Source organism: Clytia hemisphaerica, unplaced genomic scaffold (genome assembly GCF_902728285.1).
Source record: "Clytia hemisphaerica strain Z4C2 unplaced genomic scaffold, Clytia hemisphaerica genome assembly, whole genome shotgun sequence".
Taxonomy (NCBI): Eukaryota; Metazoa; Cnidaria; class Hydrozoa; order Leptothecata; family Clytiidae; genus Clytia; species Clytia hemisphaerica.
Genome location: NW_027104376.1, coordinates 312,586 through 327,841, shown reverse-complemented (window position 1 = coordinate 327,841; position 15,256 = coordinate 312,586). Strand labels below are relative to the sequence as shown.

Here is a 15,256-nt window from a genome sequence, read left to right as displayed (position 1 = left end):
CTTGGCTGTAATAAAAAGAAAAATTAAGTATGATCAGACATGATTGGCCTAGATTATTAAATAATGAACTTAGACAATTTGCTAAAAACCTCATTTTCCGTTCACATTTTGATGTAAAAAGCTGTCCTGAAAAAATTGTGTACTTTGTAAAGTGAAAAAAATGACTGTTTAAGCTTGCCAGTATCGAGACTGATAAAAAACATCAGCTGGTATCATTATTGCATGCACCTAGATTTTTCACTGGATCCTTAAAGTTGAAAAGTTGACAAAACCGAAAATGGGTGACATTAGCAGACTCGTGCTCATATAACAGAGAAATTGATTCGATAAAAGTGATCTTAGAAACACCTTTGGAAGTTACGAAGAAAGCAAGTTGTTAAAAGTTAACTTAGAAACACTCTTAAGAAGAAAGCGAGTTGATAAAAGTTAACTTAGAAACACTCTTGAAAGTTATGAAGAAAGCGAATTGATAAAAGTGATCTTAGAAACACTCTTGAATGAAAGTTACGAAGAAAGTGAGTTGATAAAAGTTAACTTAGAAACACTCTTGAAAGTTATGAAGTAAGCAAGCCGATAAAAGTGATCTTAGAAACACTCTTGAAAGTTACGAAGAAAGCAAGTCGATAAAAGTGATCTTAGAAACAAAGAAGGTTACGAAGAAAGCAAGTTGACAAAAGTGATCTTAGAAACAAAGAAAGTAACGAAGACAGCAAGTCGATAAAAGTTAACTTAGAAACACCCTGAAAGCTACAAAGGAAGCGAGTATTAAAAGAATAGGCTAAGTAAGAGACAGGGGTGTAAGAGATTTATTTTCAACTCTCAAGTTAATGGTTTATTCGTTTTTTCATTCGGACATCATGACCGACACAAAAGATTTTCAGTCGGTCAAATAGCTTTTTCAGTCGGACATTGACCGATGACCGACGCTTGTTTGCAGCCCTGCGCGTGGCTGGTCCTTAAAATACAAAGTTAAATCAAAACAAAAATTAGAGCTGCATAGTACATTTGTTTTGAAATTTTGCTGCTTTGATTGGTCAGTCATTTGAGGGCTATGCATGTTAGCCTCCACTGATGCAATACTAACTCCTGAAGCCATTACCAAACATTAGCATCCAAAAAACATTCTACTGCTCACAATGGCTTTCCAAACATATCAGTCACTTTTCTCAGAAATCAGTGTTTATCCTTCCGCCATTTTGAATCAGTGTTTTTCTGCGAAAAGTGCTGACTCACCACGTGATCATAACATTGCATCATTATATATATCAACGAAATGCTTAGATTTTCTTTTTCTTCTTTTTTGAACAATTACTAAGCAAGCCAATAAAAGATATGGCGCAAGAAAGACGTGTTATCAAATTGCATACATGAACGGCATTCTGGGTCAAAAGGTTAAATATTTTCATTTTGAAGAATAGGTGCAAAAAAGTGAAACATAGAAAACTTTCATTTTTAATTGCATTAATCGAAATGGGGAATTTGGAAAATTTTCTATGTTTAGTTTTTTGCGCAAATCCCTGTAACTATGGGCAAGCACATCATTGCTAAGACGTTGGCTTGAAATCGAAAATAAAACCACTCAAAACGAAAGTAAAATCGGCCCGTACTCAAAATCCCGTAATCTTGATATAAGAGTTAAGTCTATACTGCCCATGTTTCGACCAATCGTCCCAAGCTAAAGCAGTTGACGGTAGTCAGCTGGCTGAATTCAAACAAAATCTTGTTGAACACAATTTGATAAAGTAAAACAGAATTTGTTATCTTTCTATCTTTCCCTGCTGGAAAAAGCCTTCACTACATTCTTCGTACTGAACTAGCTGATGGTGAAAATCAATTTCAAATGTTACTTCGCCAATGTTTCATTTTGATCACTTGGGTTGTTTTGAAAACCAAAACAAACAAACGGCCGAATGTTTATGCCTTGTATTCTTGTTGTTGGACTACCCACACGGCCCACAAATTTTTGCAGACGGCCAGTTTTTTCAGTAGTGAGTGATGGAAGTGAAGGATTGAATATCTTGAGATCAAGTTTGATTTGCCGATGACGACATTATTTGAAGGGGGTGGGAGTTTGTAAACAAAACGTCCAGTCAACATTTTTTGTGACAAGTCTGAGTAAGGATGGCTCCCCTAACAGTTTTAGATTTCCAACAGTGCTTTTTATGGAATTATGAATTATTATATTTTATCCATAAGCCACTAATTGTTCTTTTACTACTTCCTGAATTTCAATGTACAATATCAAAATAGCCCAAACTCTTGAAAAAGAGAAGTTTTTGCACTTCATGTTGTGGGTTTAAGACTCAAGTACACCTTGAACCTAAATTAATAATAAACTAAATTGTATTATATAGTAGGCAAAAATTTTGAAAAATGTCCAAACAAATACCTACAGATCACAGCATAATGAAGCTTGCAGTTGCTGCAGAACAACACCAAAAAATGCACATGGCTGCAGCCTCTTCTCCTTCTTCACAAAAACGAACATCAGTGTTGATCAAACAAGAGGATGGGTCATCACGAAAACCTGTCATTGAATCAAACAAACATCACTACCAAGGCGGAAATTTAATCTCTCACAAAGCAGGATCCAAACGAAAAAAGTATTCACCAATTTTCTGCTTTTAACTTAAAAAACAATTGACCCTGATTCTTTGCAGCTTTATATCTGAGCTTTAGGTACTGACCCTGCCCCTGGTTTCTGAGCTTCCTAGAAGACTTTTCAAGTTTATGCGATTTGTTGATTTCAATTAAAAAAAAATCAGCTTGTTAGGAATTAAAATTGAAATAGCCTATTGCATTTTATGTTTCTCTCCTTGATTCTTCTTATTTTTCTTACGTATAAGAGCGTCAAAGAGTATTTTTCTTTTGTTTTTTATTATAGGGACACAGTTGGAATTGAACCAGTGAAATTGGTAAGACTTAATATGTTTGTCTCAAATGGTATTGATAATCTTCTTTTTTGTTGCTCTCACTCCATTTATTGTACTTTGCATGTTAACAACTAGCACAGCCTTTGCTGATATGTGATAAAGTGAAAGACATTTACTTTTATTAATTTGATTTTCAAAAATAAATAAGCAAAAACAATATTTTTTTCTAAACAGGCACCAAATCCTTTCAACATGACAGCGAAGAACTTTCCAAAACGTAGACATCTTTTGAAAAATACTTCAGGATTCCTCAACCGCACAAGGTAAAGCTAAGAAATTCCTTTGTATAGTATAGTAGGAGTCACTGACCCTTAGTGATTTACCATTTGTCCTGTTCAGAGGCAATTTCCCAAAATATTTCTATTCATCCGTATTTTCAAAGGAAAATATTTCTTTTGTATTTAGAGAAAATTCAGTTCCTGTATTTTTGAAGGAAAATAGGTTTTATTATGATATGCACGTTTTCTTTTTATAAGAAGCTGAAGTTAGCTCAAAGCCTGGATATTTCTTATTTTTCAGAGAATTTCAACCTCGAAATTTCTTTGTATAGTAAGAGTCACTGAACCCTAGTGATTTACTATTTGCCCTGTTGAGAGGCAATTTCCCAAAATATTTTATTCATCCGTATTTTTAAAGGAAAATATTCTTTTGTATTTAGAGAAAATTCAGTTCCTGTATTTTTGAAGGAAAATTAGTTTTTTATGACATACTCGTTTTCTTTTTATATTACATACTCGTTTTCTATTTATATGAAGCTTAACTTAGTTCAAAGCCTGGATATTCCTTATTTTTCAGAGAATTTCAGCCTCGAAATTCCTTTTATCAAATCTTGTATGAAAATAGATCAACACTATAAAATGCTTCAAAACTAAGGATATATACATGCTTTTTTATAAGATAGTGTTTTTTTTTTGGCTGAGGGTGAGCATTATTCTTATTTTTCTATTGTTCTAACTCACCCTTCTAAATCTCACCCTGATATTCTTTTAGAAGCTATTCATATATATTCGTTAGTTCTAGTTCATAGTGTTCTAAGCAATATGCTTGCAGCATTACAATTCACTTGTACGACCACGCTCTTGCGAATGAATGAAAAAGAATGGCAACAATCGATGAAAAATCCACTGAAAATGCTGAAAAGTATGGATCCTGTACCGCCAATAAATGCTTCACAAATGAAATAATAAAGGATATTGACATGTTACAATGTAGGAAATGCCAAAGATTCGTTCATTATGCTTGTTCGGAGCTTCCCGCATACCAAATTCAGCTTTGTCTGCAATACAAAAGCCGACGCTTCGAATGTAAAAAATGTGTTACAGTCACGCCAATACTTTTGGAAAAAATCAAAACAAGTAAGCAAAGAGTCAGAAGTAACCAAATAACGCAAACAATAACGGAAGCAGAATGTCAAGATGGAGGTCAGCAAATATTTGAATCTGTTTTCAACACTAGATTGCATAATCTAGAGAAGAAAATGGAGGAACTTATAGCCATGAACAAAGAAGACGTCGCTGAAGAACCAAAACAGGCAACATATGCAGATATCGCAAAGGAAGAGGTGAAGAAACAGGAGGTTATCATCAAGAAATTTATCAAAAATGAAAAAGATAAAAGAGAAGAAGATCGCTGGAAGAACTTAACTAGATGTAACATCATTTCATTGTCCATCATTTAGGTGAAAATAAAGATGAGAATAAAGAGGAACAGCGGGCAGGTGACAAAGATTACGTGGAGGAAGTTGTAGGAAATCTTATGGGATTAAAGATAAATGTTGTCACTGCAGAACGAATCGGTGCTCGAAAGGATGATATGTTCAAGACGAAAAGATGGCGGCCATTGAAAGTAACGTTGGCCAATGAAGAAGACAAGAAAAGAATTATGGCCTCAGTCCATAAACTAAACGAAGATAATTTCAGTGTAACAGATGACTTCTCCAAGAAAGAACGTGAAACCATTAAAGAATGGCATGAACAAGCTAAAGAGAAAACGAAGAATGAGAATGCTGTGTATGGAAAGTGAGAGGTAGCCCTCGGGCTAAGCTCTACTTTGAGAAAATATGTAAAAAGACCGTTATTGATGAACTGTAAATTTGAATTAGATTGTTTCATAGAGGTCAATAGACCTGCGAAATATACTCCTATAATAATAATTGATAAAAAAATATTAAGGAAAGCTCAAAGAATTGCGAAGGGGTTTACTGTAACTGAAATTACTTTCATTTCATTTATTCAAAGCATCTTCAGTTCCATTCATTTTTTTTCCACAGAGGCAACAACACGAGTCCAAACAAAGCTTTGGAGCAAGTTCGAGCAGCTCTCCAACCAAGTTTGAATGCGGAAATTGAACGTGTTCTTCATAGCTATCAGGAGGTAAATGATTCTGAAATGGAGCAAAGAAAATCTTTATATTTTTTTGCCATCGCACGATTCATAAGTACTAAAATCTCAGGCGTATAATGAACACTAAGATTATTTGCATTCCATAACCCCACCCAATGTAGAGAAGTGGTATTTTAGAAAATTGTTTATTTTAAAGATTGGGACTTGGATATTTTTATTGAAGGGGGGAATTTTAAATTTTCTTTTGAGGAATTAAGAAAAATACAGATAAGATTTCAATCAAACACGCGTCTGAGGTTTTAACTGACACTAACAAAATCTTTTAAAAGTTTCACAAGGAATATAATTTATACTCTGTTTTCTCATAATGATATGATTTTGTGTTGTGTGGGTGACATGACCCAGTCAGAATTATATACTTTTCTAAAGACGTTAGTATTATAGTCTCTTCCAGAAAAAATTTGAATATGGGGGGGGGTAGGATATAACATTTTTCAGAAATTTACCCCCAGACATTGTCTCTTTTGACCCCCAGACATTTATAATTACCCCTAAAAGCAATTTTGCCCTCCAAACAAGGCAAATTTTGTCGATTTTTCATCCCCCCGGACAATATATCTGATATTATCCACCCCCCCCCCATGTACCAAAATTTTCTGAAAAAGCCCTATAACTATAGTATTCATGCTCATGTTTATTTCAAACCATTAGATGTTCCAGATGGCAGCTTATAACGTTGGAGATAATCTTAAAGAACAAATCACAGCTCAACACATTGGTCACATTCTACGTAGAAGTCTGGAAGAGGTATTACATTACTCTCCAAATTTGAAACTTGAAACTCAGAATAATGTTTTTACAAGGCCTTTTTTATTACAAAATTAACTTTTTGAGGTAATTTCACAATTTGACAAATGTTCTGGCGTGAATCATAGCATGACCAATTTTCTGGAAATCTGCACTCTCTGCAGTAGTTCACCTGCGTTCTGTGGAACAGAATTTTACTTTTTTAAAGTAAACTTCTGAAATTGATCCACTAAGCCAGAAAAATTGGTATATGTGACTTTGTGTTCCAGGCAAAAAGTTTGTTCAAGATCGAAGGTGAGACACCGTCCACAGGGAAATCACCTGACAAGAAAGAAAAGATGTGGACTTCTGCTCGATCTGTCATTATTAAAAAGGTACATTCTTCTTCGGCTGCTTCTCTTTCTTCAAACTACTGTATCTTGAAAATATTTGAACCAGTTTAGGTAACATACCTTTAACGGTTCTTCCATTATCTCTCAGATAGGATGAGGACTCTGTATAGTAGGGCCTTACCAGCTAATAATATACGGCATGCTTGTCGCCATTTTGGTTTTCATTGTTGTATTTTACAGAACGTAGTATAGTGTATTGTTAACCGGTTACTTTTTCGAAGCAGGCTACATGGCTTTTTGCGCAATGCAATTGGTTCTTTTCGCATGACGACGGGCCTACATTGTCCAGAGTTGCCCGTCGTTAGGAAAATTCATTGTGACGTCACTTTTTCAAAGGAAAATGAACAATGCGTTGACATCATTTCTCTCATTTTTTATTTCTGACGTCAGAAATTATAGCAATTTTCTATCTCTTTTCGCTTGTTTTTTCTGCTTTATTTCGCTATTTTTCCTGGATAAAGCGCTAAAAATCAATCAAAGTTGAAGGAAACGGTTAACAAATACAATAATGACCGGTTTTTTCGGGCTGTACTGAAAATATTGCCCTCGGTCAACGCAACAACCTCGCAAGTTCGGTCGTTACTTGACCTCGGGCAATTTTTCTCAGTACAGCCCTCACTAACCGGTCATTATTGTATTAGAAAAAAACACGGCTTGTTTCCTTTTCATTTTAGAAAAAGGCAAAGCGCGAAGAGAAAAAGTAAGTTTAAAGAATAACGTCTGTGCAAATTCAAATAGGTCTCCTCCCCCTAAAAAAACTTTTTGATTACTTTTGAAATATTTATCCAATTAACTTGAAATTTTCCAAGTGTGCACCTACTTATATGAATTGCCTTCTTTGGTGAAAATTTTGGCAGCATTGATCATTAATGACGTCATCGCCACCTGATGACGTCATCATTATTTAAAAATGATTTTTGTATTTTCCTCTACTTTTCAGTGAGAAAGCAATGAACGACAACTTCGATTATCCGAAGGTATAAAATGTGCCTCTCTCTTTCTAGTTTGAGTAAAGAAAAGGATTTAAGTTAATTTCATACTAAAAGTTTCAGGCCATCCAGGATGGCAATCTTCAGTGAAATAAACTTCTTCTCTCTCTATCAACTCAAATTTTCCAGATTTTTCAAATATTCCACTTTTTCGTTTGCGCTCATTAATACAGTTTATGGACTAAAAAGTGTTAGGGGACTACAAAATGATAGGGGTCCTCCGAATTTGCAAATTCTCCTTTGTTCTAAGAGTATATTTTAAGTCTTTCATTTTTTTATTTTGTATTATTAACAAAATATATGAATTTCCACCCAGTAGCAGTATTGCAAAGAATTAACTTGAGCTGGATTGTCATTTAGGTTCTCCAGTACATATATATAGTTCTAATTATAGACTTTCTAATTGTAGATTGAAGAAAAGAACTTGACCGGAGAAACGCAATTCATCCTTGGTGTCAAAGCAAATAAGTAAGAATTGTCGATTATTTTGTTTCTTTTCCGGACATTCATTGCTAACGATTCTTTGTTTTACACGTCATTGTTTTCATTAATGAGTGGCTCGATCTTTAACATTGTCTTCTGGTTTGCTATAGGATATTTAACGATCAAAATGAATCATGTAATCAGGACTGATCGCGCCAAAATTACGGCTTCCTGTTGTTTGGGCTATAAAAACATAATTGTAAAAATTGTAGACAAACAGAAGTCGTTATCAGAGCGCACTGGTCGTTATTACCCATGACTCCTTCCAACAGTGAAAATAATGACCTTTGCCCCAACCACTAACTATTTCTGTAAGAATGACAATATTAGAGGATCGCAATTTCAATTCTGAAGTTGATTGAAAAATGAATTGTTGATTGGTTTTTTTAATTATTTTCCATTTTGTGATTCTTCCGCAGGATTCTCGGGTTCGCTTCAGCCAGAGGAAGACTATATATTCGTCATCCACAATTATTCAAAGTGAGTTAAAGATATCTTTTTCTATCGGTCCTTTGACATCTTTAAAGAACTAAACCAAACTGATTTCTTTCGAAATGAAAACATTTTTAGGACCAAATATGTGACGCCATATATAAAATTGCAAAGGGAGAAAAGAGGCAACAAAAAACAGCTGAACAAATTTTTACATGGAGCGGCTCAGACTTTTCTCAAAGCACTCTATTATTATCTCGACTTTGCGAAGAAGGATTAATCCATGTTTAGATTTGTAATATGACCTGTTTCATTGCCTCTCTCATAGTATCTTGGTGATCAGGAAGACAAACAATGGCTTCAAGACAATGGTCATATGACGATGAGTGGAGGGAAGGTAAAGGTTCATTTGTTTGCACAGATTCCAATTTTGCACACTGCCTCGACAACTCATCTTTGTTTGAAGTAATATGCTAGTACAGCGTTTTAGTGACCTTTAAGAGAACAAAATGACTCAAAAAAATTATCAACCTTTGAAAAGAATTCTTGTTTGGTTAAGGTTCCCACTTTGGGGTTCCCACCTTGAGGTTCCGACTTAGAGTTCCCACTTTAGGGTTGCCACTTTCGGGTTGCCACTTTAGGGTTGCCACTTTAGGGTTGCCATTTTGGGGTTGCCATTTTGGCGTTCCGACTTTCCGACTTTCCACTTTGGGGTTCCTCCTAAAAAGGATGATGCCATCATTTTGTAAAATTACGCAACTATATCCGTTAAGTAAAATTGGAGTAACACTTTTTTTGAGCGGACGCAGCGGGTGGAAAGCACCGATTTTAAAGCTCAGCTTGGCTGACCAAAAATCCAGAGCGGTTGGGTTTTTCAGAGTTAAAAAATCAGGGGATATGATTTTTCTGAGAGAAAAATTCAGGGGCATCAGCAATCTATATTCTAATCCCAGTTTTTTAGGTGAGGTTGATTGATAATTGGGAAGATTGAAGAAAAGCTGTAGTTTTTGCATACTTTAAAGCAGGTGGGCATAAAGTATTAGCTAGGAATAAGATTCGGTGGTTCTAAAAATTCTCAACCTTGTCCCCGTGTACCCCAGGCTTTATTTACGTTACTTATGGAAGCCAGAGAATATCCTGGTGTTGGCTGCTGTGCGTCCCCCCTCAATACAAGGTTTACATGTAACAATTATTTTCTTTCAAATATCCAAGCTATGTAGATTCCATTTTCCTACAAAAATACAGAACATCCAGCATTCATTTTCTTTAAAAAATGCAAGACATGCAACATTCATTTTCCATCAAAAATACAAGAAATGCAACATTTAGTTTCCTTCAAAAATACAGGACATCCAATACGTATTTTCCTTCGAAAATACAAGAAATGCAATATTTAGTTTCCTACAAAAATACAGGACATCCAATACGTATTTTCCTTCCAAAATACAAGAAATGCAATATTTAGTTTCCTACAAAAATACAGGACATCCAACACGTATTTTCCTTCAAAAATACAAGAAATGCAACATTTAGTTTCCTTCAAAAATACAGGACATCCAATACGTATTTTCCTTCAAAAATACAAGAAATGCAACATTTAGTTTCCTTCAAAAATACAGGACATCCAATACGTATTTTCCTTCGAAAATACAAGAAATGCAACATTTAGTTTCCTTCAAAAATACAGGACATCCAACACGTATTTTCCTTCAAAAATACAAGAAATGCAATATTTAGTTTCCTACAAAAATACAGGACATCCAACACGTATTTTCCTTCGAAAATTCAAGACATGCGATATTTATTTTCCTTGAAAAAAAAAAGAAAAAAAATCAGGCTTCATTTTCTTTTTGAGATATAAGAAGTGTAATTTTTGTTTTCCTTCAAAAATACAAGGCACGTCACATTCATGTTCCTTTAGAAATAAGGATATACAAGTAACAACCATTTTCTTTCAAATATCCAAGAGATACAGGTTTCATTTTCCTTCAAAAATACAGGACATGCAACATTAATTTTTCTTCAAAAAATACAAGATACAAGTGACAACCATTTTCTCTCTCAAATATCCAAGAGATGCAGGTTTCATTTTCCTTCAAAAATACAGGACATGCAACATTCATTTTTCTTCAAAAAATACAAGATACAAGTGACAACCATTTTCTCTCTCAAATATCCAAGGGATGCAGATTTCATTTTCCTTCAAGAATACAAGACACGTCACATTCATTTTCTTTCAAAAATACAAAACATGAATTGTTCTTTCTTGTTTTGAAATACAAGAAAAGTAAAGTTTATTTTATTTTAAAATTTTCAAGAGATGCATAAGCTTTCACTTTCCATAAAACTTCAAGCAATTACTTTCTTTCAAATATTCAAGAAAAGGAGTTCATTTTCTAATTGAAATATAAGAGATGTAATGTTCATTTTCCCAAAATACAAGGCATGATGTGTTCATTTTCCTTCAAAATTGCAAGGCATGGGGTTCATTTTTCCGTTAAAAATACAATGGAAACAGTGTTAATTTCACTACAAAAAAAGTAAGGAATTCTTCTATCTATACCTGTCAATCAATATTTCTGGCTGCCTTTAGAAATAAGGATATACAAGTAACAACCATTTTTTTTCAAATATCCAAGAGAGATGCAGGTTTCATTTTCCTTCAAAAATACAAGATACAAGTAACAACCATTTTCTTTCTCAAATATCCAAGGGATGCAGATTTCATTTTCCTTCAAAAATACAAAACATGAATTGTTCTTTCTTGTTTTGAAATACAAGAAAAGTAAAGTTTATTTTATTTTAAAATATTCAAGAGATGCATGCAGCTTTCACTTTCCATAAAACTACAAGCAATTACTTTCTTTCAAATATTCAAGGAAAGGAGTTCATTTTCTAATTGAAATATAAGAGATGTAATGTTCATTTTACTAAAATACAAGGCATGATGTGTTTCCTCCAAAATTGCAAGGCATGGGGTTCATTTTCCTTTAAAAATACAATGGAAACAGTGTTAATTTCACTACAAAAAAAGTAAGGAATTCTTCTATCTATACCTGTCAATCAATATTTCCGGCTGTCAATCAACCGTTTCAGCTGTCAATCAACTTCACCTCTCGAATTCATTCAGTTTTGCTTTTGAAAGAAAAGTTTAATTTTTGTAAAGGTCATAAAGCAAACTAAATTTATTAACTTCACTTCATCTGTACTTAGACCTTAAAGCGAACCTGAAATTGAAGCTCTAAAAACAGTCATATCTGTAATGATAGGGGTACGGGGATGTGTCGCTTTCACCTCCATGATTCCCGTCCCCCGTAGGGTGCCTTTTTGGGAAATAAGGGGAGAATCTAGAAAAATTCGTCTCGAGGGAATTTTATTAATCCTGACCTGAGGGTGACATCCTTTTCATTCGGCCCAATTATACATAAGAAAGGTTCTTAACAGTTCGCGACATATTCAAAAGTTGGATGTTTTCGCCCACATAATTAGAGCGTACTGGGCTATATAGGCTGCACGCATCCCCTCTGATATGTTACACATTTTTTTATAAGCAACCGAGCTGCCAAGGGTCCAGTCTGAAAATGGTCAAAAAATTAAGCAACTTGGTCTTAGCAACCTAGCCCTGAAACTGAGCATGAACCGGGAAAGCAACCAAAAATACCTAAAAAGGAGGTATTTTTGGCATTATTTGGCATTAAAACTTGAGCTATTTATTTAGGACATACCATAAAATAAAAAGCCAAAATTTTTGAGGTTGCTTGGCATTTTTGGCTCAAAATCCATAAGCAACTTTTTTGCTGAAATCCGGAAATTCCTTAGCAACTCCAGTCCTGAGCCGAAAATTAGGGCTACTTGTAAGTAAAAACGTGTATGATATATGGGCTGCGTATTGTGTATAAAAATCTCGTCCTTTGTGTTTTTTAGTTTTACAAACTTGATAAGCTTGATTTGTTAAGTTTTATATGAGAGATCTTTAAATTATTCTGCTTACAAAATTTTCGTGAGCACTAAATTTCGCTCTAATTTTTAGAAAAAACTCGCGAAATATAATCCTTGCGTAAATTATTATCATATTCATGTTTACGGTTTGCGTTCCCTCCTTTCCCTTCCAGGCGTTTTTAATGATGGCGGATGATATTCGTTTGTTAGCTGTCAATCATCCTGACTACAAGTGAGTTATTCCTTCAAAGTTTTTATTTTTTATTACACTCTTTTTTTTATACGCATTACGTTCATACTTAGGTTCAAATTCGGTAAAAAATAAGCAAAATGCTAATCATACATTCAAGCTGAAATGCAAAAAAAAAAGAGTGAAGAAGAAAGAAGAGTTTACAGAGCATTTGTAAACAAACTTCATATATGATCGAACACTTGAACCCGTCTGTTTACGATTCTTGCTGAGCCTGTGGGTGGGGGAAGTGGGTGGTCGTCGATGTGGTCCTTAACGGTACGTTTTCCAGGCTTCCCAAAGTGCACTGTAATAAGGTTCAGAAATATGAGAAACTGTGAGAAAGTGCACTGTAAGGGTGTAAAAAGTGAGATCATTGAAGCTTTTAGGCAAAACATTGAAAATTTGTCCATATTTTGTCTTAAAATGGAGAAAAAAATTCAAGAAAAAGCGCCTCAAGGATTGGATTTTCCAAGGGTCCGATTTTTTTTAAAGGCGTAATTTTGCGCCGAACATTGGTAGTCAGATTGAGTGGCCTTTCCCGGGTTGTCGAGTTCTAGTATCTTGTAAACAGTTAAATCTAATTTTTAGGTCACGTGAGTAAAGGGGGAAATTTAGTATAGATTCAGTCAAACTGTTAAGCACCCCTATCAAGAAGATCCAACCATTATGATCCTCCAACTGAGAAATTTACCCTATCTGGAATTAGAAACGGTATTTACTGTCCATAAACCGCCTTTGGGATTTTGTTATAGAAATGTTGTATGTTGGCGCTCTCGCTAATTCGATTTTCAAAGGTGAATTTGATTTTCATCAAATAATAAGCATAAGGAAGTAAATCGAATTGTAGAACGTTGAATTAGAGAGCATCAACTGTACAATTTAAGTTTTCGTTTCACAGATTCTGTTTAAAGACACGTCCCAAAATAATTTTCTGTGTTTTTCTTTTTCAGAGACAATTTGGGAATCAAAGGAGAAGATGTTAAAGGCTTCACAGTTCCCGAGTCCATCTTGAAGAAGATGAGATTAGCCATCAAACGTATGTCCTCACATTTTTCGTTTGATTCGTAAAATAAATTTGGATTTTCGTTCACCTATTGTCTACTTTTGGCATAAACCAGATCTCTGAGCTATTTTAAAGGCACGGAATACTGAAACGATTTTTTGCCATTACTAAAAAGCAGCGGAACCCTCTCGTGAGAATGTCTTTTGAGGTATTTTGTTCTTTCCAATAGAATTCATGGTTTTGATTTGGCTGCCAGAACCCATCTGATTTGTTTTGTTACAAGGAATGTCAATTGTCCTAAAAAAATCACGTCTGCTTAGCAAATTTTCGCTTTGAGGAGTAAATTTACGAATTGAGAATTTTTTAAATTTTAGTTTGTATTTGTAAGGAAGAAAAGTATAGTACACAAGTTTATATTAATATAAATTAATATTCAAAACGTCCAGATGAGCGTTGGTGTGAAAGCTGGATTGATAGTGCAAAAAGGAAAGCGGTTCTTCCTCAACTTTTGGCTTGTGACTGTATAAATTTTGCATATTTGACCCCTTTTGGAGTGCATAGAGTGAGTTTCCTACGAAACGAATTTTCTGTAAAAAAAAGGGGGAGGGGTAAGATTTCATTACAGAAATGGGGAATGGGTATATAGGGGGTTAAATAAACCTAGGAAGTTCATACCCCCTCTGCAAACTATGCAAAATGTAACAATTTATTTGTCGTTCTTCTTTTTTGTAGGTCAAACGCTGATTCAAGAAGTTCGAAGAGAATCTGTTGATCTTTGAGGACATTCAAACCATCCAAGAATAATTCCTTGCTAGATACCATTCCTCTGGAATGATTTTAATGCTTTTTTACCTTTAATTATATAACTTTTTCATTTTCTTTTTTCATTTTAATTTAAGGATTATTTATTATATACACATTTTATATGTAGAGACAATTTATTATATCTTTTTGATGTTTTTTTGTCGAAATTGGAGGTTAAGCTGGGAGCAAACCATCAAACATGGTTCTTCAAACATCGGGACGTTTCATGTTTGAAATCGATGTTTGACGATTTGCGGAGTCAAAAATGGTATCTTTTCAACAAAAAGATCCAAAAATATGTTTGAAACAATGTTTGAACAAGTTCATAATTTTTTCAAACATTCAACTCGGGGTTTCCCTAGAATGAAGACATTGCATTGCTAATCGAACATTGAATATGATTTCGAACGCGTGATTTGAAAAATAAACAAAAGAAAGAAGCCGTTGTAATGCAACAAAATAAATGTTTGAGACAATGTTGGAAAATGCCGCGCAAACCATTCAACAAGAAAGTTCAAATGTTTGAAGAACCATGTTTGATGGTTTGCTCCCAGCATTAGTATGTTTTTTTATGCGATAGAATTTTCCTCATTATACCATACATAAATTTTAAAACTGGCTCGGAGATGCTTGCACCCCCTTTTATTCCTTTCTCTCCAACGCTCTTTGTAACAGTACAGTGCCTACTCTACTATAACAAAACAAGAGACTTTGTATTTTAACAGATTCTTATTAAAGATGCATTGCACCGAATTGCAATAGGTTCTTTTTAGACTATAAAAGAGAGGTTTTTCGAATGTTTGTAAACAACAAACGTTGGAGAGCATGTCTTTTTCAATAGAGAACAATTATGTACTGACGATTATCTTGCAATCGTATGGTTGTTTAAAAACCATTACC

The 15,256-nt window shown here is 34.3% G+C and overlaps 2 protein-coding genes across 2 annotated transcripts; both read left to right on the top strand.

Annotated features, from left to right (window-relative positions):
* The first annotated feature begins 2,349 nt into the window (after positions 1–2,349).
* On the top strand, positions 2,350–6,571 carry LOC136818826 (uncharacterized). Its single transcript, XM_067075060.1, has 7 exons — positions 2,350–2,603; positions 2,885–2,915; positions 3,108–3,196; positions 5,203–5,305; positions 5,987–6,082; positions 6,352–6,456; positions 6,563–6,571. Exons 1-7 carry the CDS (start codon positions 2,374–2,376, stop codon positions 6,569–6,571), a joined length of 663 nt encoding a protein of 220 aa, XP_066931161.1. The 5' UTR covers positions 2,350–2,373.
* A 546-nt stretch (positions 6,572–7,117) lies between these two features.
* Positions 7,118–14,529, top strand: LOC136818841 (deoxynucleotidyltransferase terminal-interacting protein 1-like). Its single transcript, XM_067075074.1, has 8 exons — positions 7,118–7,174; positions 7,415–7,451; positions 7,873–7,931; positions 8,366–8,426; positions 8,707–8,775; positions 12,491–12,549; positions 13,500–13,585; positions 14,285–14,529. Exons 2-8 carry the CDS (start codon positions 7,425–7,427, stop codon positions 14,329–14,331), a joined length of 408 nt encoding a protein of 135 aa, XP_066931175.1. The 5' UTR covers positions 7,118–7,174; positions 7,415–7,424; the 3' UTR covers positions 14,332–14,529.
* The last annotated feature ends 727 nt before the right edge of the window (positions 14,530–15,256 follow it).